The sequence below is a fragment of the Dermacentor variabilis genome, chromosome 5 (assembly GCF_050947875.1).
Source record: "Dermacentor variabilis isolate Ectoservices chromosome 5, ASM5094787v1, whole genome shotgun sequence".
NCBI classification, from domain to species: Eukaryota; Metazoa; Arthropoda; class Arachnida; order Ixodida; family Ixodidae; genus Dermacentor; species Dermacentor variabilis.
The window spans coordinates 112,315,967-112,332,234 of NC_134572.1; the positions used below are offsets into that span (position 1 = coordinate 112,315,967).

At 41.5% G+C, this 16,268-nt stretch overlaps 1 protein-coding gene across 4 annotated transcripts in view; it reads right to left on the minus strand.

The window, feature by feature from the left end:
- Positions 1-16,062, minus strand: part of gem (transcription factor CP2 like gemini) — an 84,684-nt gene extending 68,622 nt beyond the window's left edge. For 2 of the 4 annotated variants that reach the window (XM_075693338.1, XM_075693336.1), the window contains exons 1-5: positions 15,682-16,062; positions 14,662-14,713; positions 11,903-12,055; positions 8,040-8,141; positions 6,033-6,194 (exon numbers count right to left, since the gene is read on the minus strand). In XM_075693338.1, coding sequence (XP_075549453.1) covers positions 6,033-6,194; positions 8,040-8,141; positions 11,903-12,018 — 380 coding nt within the window. In that variant the 5' untranslated portion in view covers positions 12,019-12,055; positions 14,662-14,713; positions 15,682-16,062. Of the gene's footprint in view, positions 1-6,032; positions 6,195-8,039; positions 8,142-11,902; positions 12,056-12,379; positions 12,443-14,661; positions 14,714-15,681 lie in introns of all 4 variants that reach the window. The other 2 variants (XM_075693337.1, XM_075693340.1) reach the window with 2 other exon arrangements.
- Between the last annotated feature and the right edge of the window lie 206 nt (positions 16,063-16,268).

Sequence of the window (16,268 nt, forward strand, 5' to 3'; positions counted from 1 at the left end):
TTTATTATCGAAGCGTCAACGTTTCCAGAATTCCTGATACAGCAAGCACGGCATGCATGAGAGCAGTAATATAACAACCATAATTCCATCAAGCAAGGCCAGCAGAAAAATGAAAAATGATGAATGTGTGATAATATAATGCATAACATATTCCAGTCAAACCATGTTATAACAAATAGGCTTATGTGCTGAAACTAGTTTGATGTATAAGGTGATTCGATATAGGCAAAGTCGCCTATAACAAATTTAAACAAACTTTTCCAATGTGTTTATTATACAGGAATTTGTTATTAGCGATGGTGAAAAGTAAGGAAGGAATCTATCCATCGAAAACAAATCTATGCATAGTAGGCAGTAATTTTTGCCTGTGCCTTAAGCTGTTTCTTAGCGCCATTGTGTGGACCCCCTCCAGTCCACTTCCGTCAATATTAGCAAAGTATAGATTTTTTGTCAGCAAGAAGGAATGTAGCTTTGAACTAGTGCGCCGCGCTACTCGTCTCCCACTGGTACGAGCAGATCGCCATTTCTCACAGCGGCAGCTTGGAACAATAGCGGTGTCATTGCAAATTAGTGCAATTCCAACGTGCACCTTCTGTGATTGCTGTGATGTCAGATAACCAACCCAAGGTCAACAGGCCGTATTCAGTTGCAAAAAAATAAAATATATTTTGGAAGCGAATGTGAAGTGCATCTTCAGCCACGGTGACTCCGTGGACTTTATTGCTACAGTCGGGCAAGGCAGCTCCTCACATTCAAGGGCTCGGTGGCACTCACAGCGAATGGCCCCCGAGTTCGATACATCCAATGTACAGACCATTATGAATTAGTTATTTTACATGCACATCAGTCAGCAAGTATTGCATGCTCAATATAGGTAATAATTAACTTTATCTGGGATCACTAAATTCAGATTTGACTGTACTACTATGCAGACAATTTACTGAACAAGAAGTTCTAAAATTAATTAAGTTCTGGAGTTTTACGCGCCAAGACCACCGTATGATTATGAGGCATGTCGTAGTGGGGGACTCCGGATTAATTTTGACCACCTGGAATTTTTCAACATGCATGCGCACAATCCACTGCAGCAGGGATTTGATTCCACGCCTTCAGGCTTAGCAGCGCAACGCCAAAGCCACTACGTCACCATGGTGGGTAACATAAAGTTGCGAAGGTGTGGCACTGCTGCTATCATTTCAGTACATGCCAGCCAGCACTGCATTAGGGCTATGGTTTATTCTATTCTATGTGTTGTTCCTTCTTGAGACAGTTATGCAACCAAACCCACTTCAGCATACTTTTCCTTGTGCTGTATTGACCAAAGGGAATGCCTGCCCCCATTTAGCAATGCACAGGTGTTACATTTTTGGGCAGTCCTGAATGACTCGGTTTTCTGAAAACGTTGGAGGTAAAGCAAATGCCAATAAGTAGCTCTGCAAAGCTAAAAGCACCTGTAATTTTAATATCACCAATACCATGGCATGGGCTGATCATTATTGAGACAACCACAACAGAAAAACTGTGTTGAGATATCATTACATACAGGTAGCCTTCATTTCACAATGCAGAAACATCAAGTACTGACAATCAAATTATTTCTCTTATATGCTTTTGAGAAGAGCTTCATGCTATGAAAATAAGATGGTCCCACTTTTGTTAGATATCTCAAAAGATTGCAGGACTGCCCATCACAAGCAAAGCCCCAGATTCATTATGAATGCAATATCACAGTGACAGGATTCAAAAAAGAATAAGCGGATTGCAGATCAATACAGCCTTGCAGAATCAATAAAAAGCACAGGCTTATGCAACTTTTAACCTCTGCCTCACTGGTCTGCAGTAAAAGTTTTGTTCACTGAGAACGGGAATCACATAGCCCACAAAAACAAGCAGCTGCTTACTAGACCCTTGGAAAGGCTCATTTTGATGTGGTAACACCAACAAAGACTACCCCTACAAACCCACCCTACTGAGAAGCTTCTTGAGTTGCACATGTCATCTCCTTATCTCAAAAGCAAGTTCTTATCAGCTATCTGTAACTGCACTTTCTCTGCTTTCTGATAGCAGTGTCAAAACGCCAAGCACAAACACGTCGCAGAAACATTCACAAAAGCAGGGAACACTGCACCTTCTGGCACTTATGGCCACCTTTTAACAAGTTTTCAAAGCAACTTGGATATTGCTCACTGGTTTACTGCATAATACAACATACCACAAGTCAAACAGTCAACTTGTGAGCTTTTACATGAGGTGAATAATCTAGCGCAAGCACACACAAGAAAAGGGCAGCGTATTGTCACTGAAAACAAGCACTAGTCTAAGTACTGTTGTACAAACTCCATACAATGTAGATACTGTACTGCACAAAATTGCTGATGACTTCTTTCTTTCTATTTAATTTTAAGCACTAAGCTGCAATAACATAATTGTGTGAAGATCTTAAATTGTGGTGTTAAAGTCTTGAAACTTCTCAGTAGATTATGCAGGTCGGCGTAATGGAGGGCTTGGATTAGTCTTAGCCAAGTGTGGTTCTTTAAAAGTGTACTTAAATTTAAGCACACAAGTACTTTTATGTGTTGCGTTAATTGAAATGTGACCACGACAGCTGAGAATTGCATCCACAACCTTGTGTCCAGCAGGAGAATGCCATAGCCACAGAGCTGCAGTGGCAGCTATTATATGCAGATGTACCACATAACTCTACTGAATGGGCCCTGTCTGGAGCAATGTGGCAAAGCTTTTCGAGCAGTGCTATATCCTAACATTTTCATTCTTTTTCTATACTCTCTGAACCACAAATTTACATAGTCTGCTCCCGTGTTCGCTGTAAAGACAACGGAGGGGGTGGTACTCTACATATGTCCACTTAGTCATCTGCTGCTGAAGTTCTGATTGTCTGGGGGCACCAGTCTCCTCCCGATGCATACCCCAGCCCAGCCAATCAACCTCTGCAGCAGATGAAATGGACATGTCCACTAGGATGAAACTAACAGAATACCCCCTCTGGTACCACATTTACACTTCGTGAGATAATGGTGCCCTTTGGCTTGAATTTAAACTGATTTGCAAATGCCAAACAGCCCTTGCATTAATGTTCATCTGGCACATCGGTAGTCATCAAACAAAAAGGTACGAGCACAGTGCCGCCTACTGAGTGACGTAGGAGGCGAAGCAAACGTTTGCAAAGCAAGATGCCAGCACTGCATAGCTAGACGAGTAAACCAGAAACACCTTTGACAGGCTCTCTTCTGTACACGCCTACAGAGATAGCATCACAAAACCCGATTACATCCTTTATGCACCCTGAAAAGGCTGTAAGTGCTCAATCGAAGCGACTTAATTGTAACTATAACAAGCAACAGGACAATGAGAACAAGATATTATGGCTTTTAGCATCATGACAACATATGGGCTATGAGACACGACACAGTCGATGACTATGGATTAATTCTCACCACAAGAGGTTTCTTTTTTTTTTAAGTATGCTCTGCTCTTGTGCTCTGCCCCCAGAGAATGCTGCTGAGGTGACCTGGAATTGAACCAGTGCCACATACTCAGCAGCACGGCCCTCGCAGTGGCACCCCAGAGGGTCAAAATGAAAAGTAGTCAATGGTGGTACCGTCTGTACCAAAATTACTGAAGGAAACTCACAGCGCAGGCTACAAACAATCAATTTCCCATTTCTTGTGGAGTGAGAGCTGCGCAGAATGTGACACTGTAATTTCCTGCTTTCAGTCTACTGTTTTACATAATAGAATATACAGTCGCCGACTGATTTTTAGGACTCCAAAAATTTGGACATGCTTGATTATTCGGTCTGCTTTGAGGCACCGCATTCTCCCTATAGACCATAATGTATAACAACTGCCGAAAGTTCGAACACCTTGCAACCTCTTGTCTGATTTTTTGGACACTCCTTGAGCCAACTCGATCAAGAGCATCATGCACCAACTCTCTGGTCGGTGCATGGTTCGACTTGAACGCCATTTTTGTTTTGAACGGAGCCTCCTTGCTGCCCCACGAAGTGGCGCTACTGCAAATCCCCGCTCAAGATCATCGTTTCTACCTGGTTCGTGGCTACAGCAGTTACAGTCTCAGCTTAGTAAGCCATGTCAAGACAATCCAGTAGCTGATTTGTTTGTTTCTTCGTGCATGACGGTGAGAGAGGCAACGTTTTTCGTTTGGGCGACTGGTTTCGGCGTGCTGGTGCGGTGATGTTTGCTTTGTGTGCTGTGTCAAGGTTGTGGTGATTCAATGCGGCATACGGAAACATCACGTCAAGTGTCTAATGGCGCTGAGTGTGCCCACGCAGACTGCGATGGGGAATGCCGGCAAGCGGGTACCGGGAGGCCTAGGATTTGTAGCCTTCCAATGTGCTCCCTACTGACGCCGAAAATGTTCTGCCGAGACCTGCGCAGTGGTTGTATTGCACTTCCAGAAACCGTCTCATTTGACAGCTTCACAATTGCTGACACTGCTGTACTGACAAGCGCAGAACTCGACGACGATGAGATCATTCGTCAGGTTTCTGCTGCACCGCCAGACGATGACTCCGAGTCGAAAGATGACGCACCATGTGCTACGCTGCCGTCGCATGCGGAGCGTGTACAAGCAGTGACTGCTTTCAGCCGCCTATAGTGACCGTACGACCCTCTCCGAGATTCAGGCTTATCTGATTGCGCGTAAATGGAACAGCATGCAATGGCGCATTCACGATTTCTTCAAGCCTACTGCCGAGCCCGAATAAGTGCGTGAAAATAAAAGATTTTTTTTTCTTAATCTGCTTTTTCGGACCCCTGTCTATTCGGACATTTCCGTTATCCCCGTGAGGTCCGAATAAACGGTCGGTGACTGTACAAGTAACTGAAAATTTAATTTTTCTGAATGCATGAACTTAGCTTTTTGGAAGGCAGAGATAATGCATTATAACACAGGTTTACTGTTTTCATTGTGTTGCAGTGTTTTTATGTCATTTGCAGCAAAGCACATAAAGACGCAAGCAACTTTTCTTTTTTTTATATTACTATGCATGCACTGTCGTTATGGCAGTGTTTCTCAAATGCGACAGCAAATTAGTGAAGTAAGGATAGTAGTTTTATTGGTCGTATAAACTTGTAAACGTAGGCATACTAACTAAATTAACAAGCAAGATGTCACGCGCACACAAGCAAACACAAACACATCTCACTCGATGACCGCGGAAACTCGCTGTTAAAATGCTGCAACGAGGAAACGCGACAGCAGTGGCAAGTGAATTAACCTTTGTGCAGCCGCTCACATCAACGCAAACTAATTTGTGAAAACAAAGCGCAGCGCGGACTCTGTGCCTGTCGCAGATGGCTCTCAAGATAAAGCGGGCCCGGGCGGGTGCACTGCACGGAGGAGAACGCGCCCCCTCCCTTACCCTCCCCCCAGAGCCTTACATGTGACGGAGACAGCGTGCTTCCTCTTTTTCATGCGCAAGACTGAGCCGCCATCACCGGCTCAACCTCGCACACTTTCGCTTCCACATACAGCACATGGCGTGTGGCAACAATTTTATTTCCCTTGGACTTTATACAGAACCTCACGGCAACACTGATGGCAGAAATGCTCCTGGAGTGTCCATATAATTGCTATTGCAATAAAATGACAAAAATTTAAAGTCCCCAGAGTGGCCTTACTCGCCACTTATTTTAGACTATGGTACCTCTCATGTGACGTTGGCATTGGCCAATTCAGAGAAAGCAGCAGAGAGAGTGGTTATGCAGGAATTATGTCAACTCGTCTGTTTTGGCACGGGCAATACAAATTGAGGAGCAGGACCTTTGGTGGCCATATTCTACATAACAAAGCCATATACTAAAAATCATGAGACTCCTAGATGAATAATTTATCAACTAACTCGGCTTCATATTCTTCCTTTCAGTAGTGCTGGGTGCACTTAAATGATCGCCTCACTGAACCACTGTAGCATAAGTGAGGTGGCACGAACATTTAAAAAAGTGAAGCAAGACGTATGACACAGGCTGGAACAGACACCGATCACACACCTTGGACTGGTGTCCTCGGCAGGTTCCCTGGAGGTGCTGACACAGAAGCGCTTGATGGCACCGGTGACATCATCATCGGTGCTTAGTGGCAGCCGGTTCTTCTTGCCGTGCACCCCTGACCGAGCCTCCGAGGAGTGTCCCAAGCTGTTGCTCCCGCAGTCGCTAAGAGAAGCACGGAGTGGCTTGTCAGTGCATACTGGCTAGTCTGGTAACAGTCGGGTAGCTCAAGGTCTATAGTGTACTGTTGATAACACCATAGTTCCTTCTTTGATACCAGGGCCCTTCTGTACTGGGTGTTTCTGCAAAGACTGCCAAAAATTTTTAAGGATCACCCACGGCAGATAGCGCAATGTTAATCCTGCTGGATTACTCAAAGAGGTGGATATCTCAATAAATTTTTTTTTTCCGTGCACCATTGATGACTGGAATTGCTTGGCTTTGTGACAATTGTATCACACTTTTGTACTTCTTGTGTTTGTATGTTGTGGTCATTGTTCTCTTTTGTTTATCTCTGCCCTCCCTGCATGGACCTTGTGTCCATAGAACATACTAAATAAATAATAAATAGTATTATGCGCACCAGAAATCATAATGCATACCTGAATATATTAAAAAATTTGGTTTTTAACTAATCACCTTACAGCACGTATTCAAATTTAGAAAATGTAGGCAGTGATACTGTAAGGCATATACAATTAGAAAGAATTTAGTGGGTGACACCATTCTCAAGATATGCGCCATTAAACTTGTGGTAAAATATATTTTCTTTCCACTTACTTCTTTAGGAATTCAGGAACTCAGGAATTAAGATCTCAAAACTGGTGTCCTCCTGAGAATTTGTTCCAAGTGGATCTGCTTTGCAACCTTCCCAGTTACAATTTCTAAATTGCAATATGTGCTTTACGATAACTAGCTTAAAATTAATTAGCATTTTTGGTAATTAGCTAATTACGCATTTCCATTTCTCATGCAAATAGTGTCTACCTCTTTCAGTAATCTAGTTCAAGGACTAGAATTGTGCTATCTGACACAGGTGATCTTTCTGTAAACATTTTTGGCAGTCTTCGCACAAACACCGAGTATGTAATCCTTGAACAAGCTAATCTAACTATGTTGAATAAATGGTGTTTCTCTATTCCTTTCACAAAGTTAATGCCTCACATTTTGCTGATCAAATAGGACGAGCAATGCCTGAAACCAAAAACTAGAAAAAGGAACGGATGTTGATTGCATAGAATATTTTTAAAATGGTATTAGAACAAAGCCATAAGAAGAAACACAAATGCCTCACTGCATTTGCACTTGGCCAGATTTGAACAAGCACTTTATCAACAAAGCTGCATAGACAGCACCCATCATCCCACTACAGCTGTAGTTCTTCCCAAGCCATAAATACCATGAACACAAGATTAATGTGGTAGATATAGTAGCCTGTCTATTACAGAAACACTAGAAGCACACAATTTGCCATTACTGAAAAGGTTGAGAACTTCGCTGCAATAAACGACTGTCCTACATTCTCAGCACATGTTGCTCTTACGTAACAATTACATGCAACAGGGAAAAGATAATAGTAGGAATTCTTCTTGCAAGTCTGTTGAATTGGTCAGTTTTGTCTCAGATGGTTAAAAGGATTGCGGTGCATCCAGAGTCGAATGTTGGGTGGTAATGACTTTCCTTCCATGGAAACATGACAATCAACATGATAATACAGATGCCACAAAATTTAGCTATGTAACATTTATAATTTACCTATTTATTCATAATACTACATGCACAGAGACTACATTACTCCATTGGGGGAACATCGCAAACAGAACATGTATGGTTTCATAAGAGGAGGACAAACTTTGGTCAAAATTAAATCAATTATGACAGCTAGGATTTATGCTAGGCACATCAATCAGAATTAAAAATCAAAGGCGCAGCACATGTGGCTGCTTATAACCTTTTCCCCAATGTCATTGTAAAACTGCTAAATCAACAGAAAGAAACAGTGACTCTCACCTTGCAGGACCTTGCCTAAGGGCATCGGCCAGGGCATAGCCATTCTCTCGAGGCATCTCTTGCTTTACTGATGCGAGGCTAGGCAGAGCCAGCAAAGCATCGCTGCAGAACGACCAATTATACAGTGGTATAGCGCATATTTAAGTGCACAGCATCACAGCTAGGTGTACCAAGCTGCAGCAAGTGCCACGGCAATATTTTTTGGCTGCGTAACTTAGCAGGTGCTGCTGAGCGACCACGATTTCAGTGCCAGCACTTCGCATAGAATAAGTTTTGTCACAGTGAATTGAAAATTAAAAAAAACAGAAAGGAAGGAAGGTCTAAAGAATATTTTGTAGTATGTAACTGAGAACTTTTAATTACAAGTCTAGAACTGATTACTGGTCTGATTTGGCCGTGACACACTGCAGAATAGATTTCTGGTCAATGTATCATGTCATTCCCTTACTCTGCAACGAAGTAGCAGAAACGTTAACTTTATATTGGGTTCAATACCAATCAGATGTTTGCACTAACCTGTCACTTGTACTGTAGACTTCTTGCCACAATTTGTTTAGTAATAGCCTAGAACAAGACACTCGCATCCGCCACAAGCAGCTACACAAGAACACTGGAAACCTTGACTTCTGCTAAAAAAAGATAACTATTTATGAAACATTTTCTCAGTATACATTGTTTTTGTGTGTGGTCACATACATGTGTATGTGCATGCATGCATGTGTGTTCGTTCCAGATTAGGCCTGGAAGTACAGGTGTCGTTGCAAAGCTTTGCAAAATAAGAAATGTTTGACCACTGAAGTGGCATGCTGACAGCCCAATTCCCACAATCGTAATGTAAAAAAGGTGCATTGCGGTCAGTTACAGTAGAGGTCCTTCCCACAAATGCACTGCTCCTGCTATCCATTGCTTTTCATTCTACTAAAGTTGTTCTCTTATTGATCACACAAGCACTGAAAAAAGGCATCCCAGTCACACAGCGATAACAAACAGGAATGAAACTGCATGCCCAAAATCTGAGATCAGTAAGTGTGGCTACTGACAAAAGCTCAATGCACAGCTGACACAGTAGCTTGGTTGCTATGGCGACATACTGCTGAGATTAAGGTCGCAGGTTCAGTCCCAGCCCCGGTGGAAACATTTTCGATTGGGGCAAAATGCAAAAAACGTTCGTCTACTTAGATTTAGGTGCAGGTTATTGAAAGCCAGGTATCAAAAATTAATCTAGAGTACTCATTAGAGTGTACTTCTTAATCAGATCATGGTTTTGGCAAATAAAACTGCACAATTAAATTAGCTCAATGCAGAAACACATACAAGTACGTAACAATACAGGGGAACTTAATATGGAGAGGGATTTTCTTGATTTCAGATGCAAATTACTCTTTTTTTTTTCACTGCACCAAAATCATAAACAAGGTGCCCAAAGCTTGAGAGGATATGTACTGAAAGGCTTCTGAAATAACCTGTGGACAAACATAGGTACCACTAGTGCTTCCAAAATGAACATGTCGATGGCTCCTCTAAAATGACAAGACTGACACTACCGCACTATCTAAGCGATGTGAAGCAATGGAACAAGAGAGGCAATAAAGAAAGGCAATCATTTGGAGCACATCTCCTTCAGGTGCTGTGCTCACAATTGTGCACTTCAAGATAGTGCATCAAAGGCAAAAGTGCTTACGAAAATAATGGCATTTAAAACCTATTGCATACATCTTGAAACACTTCTTATATGACCTATGCTGCAAGCTTGAATAATATATGTAAAGTGTTTTAATAAAATATAAGTTGGAAGACAGAATGCTGTATGTTTGCTTACGGTGTCAGCATGCCATCATGTAGCGGATTCATTCCTTTAATTTCGCAGTGTTAAATTAACCATCAGGCATATTTTTCGTGTGACTAGATTGGCTCTTTCCAAGTATGTCAACATGAAACAGTTCATGCACTAAAATGAAATTTAGAAGGGTCAGAAAATATTTGTGCTTGAAGGGGATACTTTCACCTAGGAGATACATACTCCATTGAATTCTAAAGTTCTAATTGTGTACAGGCAATACACAACCAAGCACACAAAAATTCTGCAACTTTATCGCAATTGTCTTTTCACTGTAAGGCATTCTTTAGCAGATGACAGCATTAAGAATTTACAAACTGCAGATGAGCAGCGTTTGTTCACATGCTTTTTACTGCTGCTAGGGTGCAGCAACTGAGCTTGCCTACACTCATGCTAGCAAGCTTCCCCTATAAAGATAACATGTGCATGCATGTGCATGTATGTGGTTGTTTTTCCCAGTCGGCCACCCTGAAAAACTATAAAAACTTGCTAGAAATATTTTCAGTAGCTGCAATACAGGAAGCATCGTAGGCCATCAGCCGGGCTCTTTACTAAGTTCATGTAGACTTGGGAATATCAAAAATATACCATGAAATAAATTCAGTATCTGGAGGTTAATAAGCAGGAGAGGGTATTCCTAAAGCCAGAAGAAGGAACGAGTGCTCCCAACCCCAATGTTGCCAGTTCAACAGATTTTCTACTAGATATAGTGAATTTTAGGAGCATTGCTTTAGCAGTAAAATTTCTTTTAGCAAATAGTGAATTATATTTATCAGATATCCAATGGAACTATACAAACACAGATTCAAGAAAATTTTAAATTAATGCTTTAGCAGAAACTTCATAAAATAAATGACAATACTGCAGGGTCTGTCATTGATAGCCAATGCTGCTATTAGCATAAAGTGTCTACCCTACCTTTTCAGCACACAATATTTTGTATATTATTTCGTAACACAATTAACAAGCAGGTTGCTGTAGGGACTTGAATGAGCAGCACACTTAACATTTTCACAAAACTTAAATGTTTTAGCTCTCAGTACTGCCATCTTCTTAAAAGACTCTTGTGATACTCAAAAAAGCTATTTACTATATCTGATATTACTTGCCAATGTCATTTTTCATAGTAGATCTTGAGAAGAGTCCTAAAAATTCTTTTTCCAGATTCCGAAGTATTTTTACAATTGTTCTAGCATAAACTAGATGAAAAAATGACGACCCTACTTAGCTATGCATTACAGCACATGCAAATCACTGCTCAGGCTCATGGAAAATGCCTACAACAAAATGTTGAAGGAATTCTTGGTTTTGTAAGAGGTAGAAAGAATTAATCATTGCATTAGTTGTCTTTAGCATTGCTTCATTTAGAAAACATGCTTTCTAACACTGGACCACTATGTTGCTTCCCTTCTCATCTTTACCTTTTTAAGTCCTCTGAAACATTAAAGACTCCTTTTATGTATTTTGGCTGGTGATGAATTCAGTAAACAAGCAAGTTTCGTAACAAATTCTTACATTTAAACAGCCAATCTCTTTCAACTTCAGGTAGCATGCTCCTTTAAGACAACAACCGAGAGTTTGATTCTACAATGCACAACATGCGGTATCCCCTCGCCAATCTTGAATAACACCTGTAAGACACAGGGCAAGGTAATGGCATGAATGCTTCAAATCTTAAGTTTTTTTACATCATCAATTCTTCATGGGCAGACCATCAGCAATGGTCTTAGAAAAACCAAAGCACTGTATTGTGATTTTAATAAAGGTTCATGCATATAGGAAGCCATGTTAGCGGCATAAACGTTCATAAATTGAAGCGACATAGTACAGCCACTTTCATGCCCACTTTTTAAATTCTGTTTTCTCTATAAAAGGGCCACACAAAGGAAAAAACATTTATCTAGAGGTTTTGTTTTTGGTCTTTATCAGTAGCAACGCAGTGGCCAACAAAGAATATATCTTTGAGCGTGCTTCTTCAAAGAGAGATAGAAACAAAGGCCTGCTTGCAGCAAGGGTGGAAGCCTACCTCATGTTGAACGATGCAGTGCCCAGTTCCATGCCCAGGCCAGAGAGGCTGCCATCGAAATCCGCAGCCAAAGCATCATCAATGTCATCGATCTGCCAGTGGCTCACGGAGGTCATTCCAAGGCCCGCCAGCACCCGCACTTCAAGGCGGTGCCTGCACAAGGTTCGACCCACAGTGTGAACCCATTACTGTGCGTGGTGAAACAACATGCTTAGTTCCCACACATGGCCTAAAACCATTTAACACTAAACAGGAAAATAGAGGAACTCTGCAGTGATACCTCGCCTAGCGAATGCCTCACTCAGCGAACATTTTACAGAGTGAACCAGGCTCGCTTGTGATATTTCACTAGCATAGCGAACTCGGTTCCTTTGAGCGACAAACCAGGATGCGTCGGTGCACAGGCGCGCCTGCACGTTTCCTGAGCACCCATTTTTCCTTGCCTATAGCTTCGCTCTCGTGATGCTCTCGTCTCACCTTCAGAAATGCGCTGAGGAAAAGGCAGACAGGTGACTTTGGATCACTTCTTCCATCGTGGTTCTTAAAAAAAAAAAAAAAAAGCAGGACAGAGAAAGTTCTTCCTAGCAGTGTCGCAGGGAACATGACGGCTACAAGTTAAATGAAACAATATACAGGGGGCTATATTCATAATTGTAAAGCTAGTTTTTCTTCAAGACAGTTTTCCAGTCTCATAGAAGTGTAATAACATTTTAAATCAGTGCATACATGTACAGTTTGTGGGAGGCTCATAATACGAAATGTGTAGATGTGGCTCCTATAATGAAATCATGTGCAGCACAGTCAAGTGCCAGCATGCAAAGTTCCCGCTTCACTTTCATTTGAACATTGACAAGCACTGCCATTAGTTTGGCAAATACACAGTGTGGCAAAGCCAACTTGTGGATTATTAAAAGGCCTATTAGGTATTACAGAGCTTACAAGCAAGGCATAACACTTAATGCATAATTTCCAACATCCTCAAAAGGTTTTTACACAATGCACACTCAACCCTTGTACAATGATCTGTGCATGCACTTTGTTTTTTAAGCTTAAAGACACATTAGCCAAAGTAAAAAGCATTAAACAAAAGTACTCTTACAGCCAGCAGTAATTAAGAAACTGATTGCAGATAACTTGAAGGAGAGACGAAACATCCCATTTTGGAAAAATTTGGACTTACATGCAGCCTCATTGATGCCTTCAAAACACCCGTCATGGTGGTTTGCTTGTATCGTGAGAACTCAACAGCATTACCATCATAGCAATCTTGAGGCTAAATTAAGCAACTTTCTTGTCTGTTTAGCAACAAATCTTTTTATTTAGCAAGCGATTACTTTCCGAAACATGACTACTATTGGTGGCATTTTAGCGACTTTGACATTACAAAATTTGTTAAAAAAAAAAACCCTCCTGGAACGCATTTTATTATTCAAAAGCTACATGTAAGCAGTTGAAATTGTCCATAGAACATGTGGGCTCCATAATTGTGGTCCTTACACAGTGCTTGTGCTTCACAGCACAGCACTCATCTCAAGCTTCACAATGTGCTCACAAAATAGATGCCTTTTTTGTTTTGTTTTGTTCTGCTTCTTTAATTCATTACAAAACTGATTTGAATGAGTCTTATCACTGTGGGTTCTGCAGTTTCTAAATACGTTCCAGTGGTGGATGTTTGGAAGTGTATCAGCAAATAAGCCAATTGCAATAAATCTTATGGTGACATTTAAAATGCTGAAAGTGAGTAACAAGATCTGTAGATCGACTGCAGAAAGGCACTGATATTGGAACGTAGGCTTGTTCACGCGAATCTGAACACACCACTTCCATTTCTAATGGCTTTCGAATTAATCAATACTTCAAGGTGCTTTCAGAAAGATCAAGGGGTGGAAGCATGGTATTTGACACGTATAAAGGTCACGTAATTGCCATTGCAGTGTTAACAAGATGCAACTAAGTCTGTATCACAGAATTTAGTTCACCTTTCATGACCACGTAGAACTAGAAAATTTGCAAGGACAATGTGGACCAAGTACCCTGTCCTGCTATGAAAATCAGGTTACTTGCATTCTTTTGAGCCATGCTGTGTTTGTAATCCTACAATCTGAAGACAGAGGCAGAAATTAAGCTGTCATCATTCGTTATTAAATATATTAGCAAAGTAAAAGCCAGCCACACATTGCTGGTAAATTTTGCTCATTCCTCACGTGCACAAACACTAGACAGACATGAAACATTTTGGTAGATGATTTATGCCACATTAGGTTATATTATAGTGTTATAAAATGTCTACTTTATTTAAAAGGGCACTAGACAGTTTTAGTGACAATTTCAGCAGCACTGCAGCAAAATTTAGCAGTAATTTGGCAACCTTTTTTGCCTCACTTTAGCCACCAGCTTTAAAAGATTTCATACCACTGGAGCTCTTGCTGTTTTTTATCAAAATATTTCACTATATTGTTGAAAGATATATAACTTCAACTAGTTGCAAATGTAAACTCTGACATCTTGTTACATAGATGTGAAATGAAAAACAAATGGTATATCCAAGTTCACAGGTGTAAAACCTGACCGTGAAGTAGGCCAACTCTTCAAAATTATGCTGGCAAGCACACTAATAAACAGAAAGGCTTTCACTACTGCACTTCCCCAAGAGCCAGTATGCAAACACAGCGGCATGTTAGTACCAATGCATGCTGTCCATAGAATGTTAAGCAGGCAATGCTGGAAGCAATGAACTGGTGAAAACACCAGAAACTTACACAAATTACAGCCGTCTACTAATCGCTCTCGACAACAGCGATCTCGTATCACCTGCAAAAATAAAGTTGCATGGACAAAACAAAGATTTGGTGTAAAAAGGGCAGAACAACAGAGGCAAGGTATTTTAAGCTTGAAGTATTTATACCCTTTCACATGGCAGATTTTGGTTATCATTGAAGGCAACTTTCATAAACCTTCTCGATACTAATCGACGCATGTAGTGTCACCGAACATTGCATTATCGAAGTGTTCCTGAGCATGGACATGCAGCAGTTCTCAAAAAGCATTGACGCTCGTAAATGGCAGTCTGACAGCGGCATTGTATGATCCCAACAAGAATAAAATCGCGGGCCTCCACGCACGTGTAATCGTGATGTTTGTATGTTTGCATTCATTACATTAAAAACGAACTACTTGCGTACACTGCGGTCGTAAGTTATCATTAGAAGCAAGCTAAGTAAAGATAAATCAGTAACAGCTAAGTAAAGATAAACAAGTAACGCTTTTTTAAAGATAAGACTTTCGTATCACTTGTCTACATTATGATGCACGTCTTCTATTTTGTCGACCAGTAATACCGGTGTCACACGTACACTTCTGATCGCGATCGGGACCGATCCGGATCGAAATTCTCGACTGCGAATGGCTCTCTCGCGCATTTTGTGCAAATGAGCCAATCACGACCGTGAAATTCGATCCGGATCGGGCTTGATCACGATCAAAAGTGCGCCGTGTGACACCCGTATAAGACTGAAAAACACTAGATGAGGGATTCTTAATACTCAACTAGATCGTAATGATGGGAATTTCGCACTTCATTCTGCTACCACTTCATCCTGCTATAAAACATAAGATGGGACAGTGGCTCCCAACAAGAATCACAATCGTACAGTCTAAGCATTGCAGTCACGGTTGAAAGAAAGCGTCAAGACACAAGCAGACTTTCTGTTTCGAGCCAGACTGTTACCATACTTGAACTAACAGTTACGACAAGGACACTATGAAGCCGAGCTACTCACCTTCTCCGCTTCATCGGTGAAAATGGTGAACGTTCAGCACGCACGGGCGTTACTTGCAAGCGGAGATATTCGAATGGTGCCGCAAAAGTTGGACGAGTCACACTACACGGCGTTTCAAGGGGTACGGGAGAGCACCAGCTGATACCACCATGGCACAAAAAACAAAGAGCGATGGCCGCTTCAAAGTCTTTCCAGGCGAAGCAAGGCGATAAATGACAACCACTTGACGCACACACAGCGTTGAAATTTCACAGAGGACCGGATTTGGTCAGATGGCGGTCAATTTGCAACGGCGAGGACGCGTTGAGTGCGATCAACATGAAACCCCCAGAGCGTACACAAAAATATCAGCATTTACACGTGAGAAACGCTGCCACCGGCAAAAGGCGAAACGGCGTGAAATCGCGTGAAGGCGTCGCCGAGGTCAAAACTCCCTTGAATGGTGCTTTGACGACGTAGAGAATACTTATTCATGCTCCGTTTGTTTTATGAACGGCGATGCGCAAGCACAAATTCATTCGCAAGGCTGCGCAATTTTTGAGCCTTTCTGCGACCCAGTTTTGGTTTCGGTATACCGTTCAACCGAC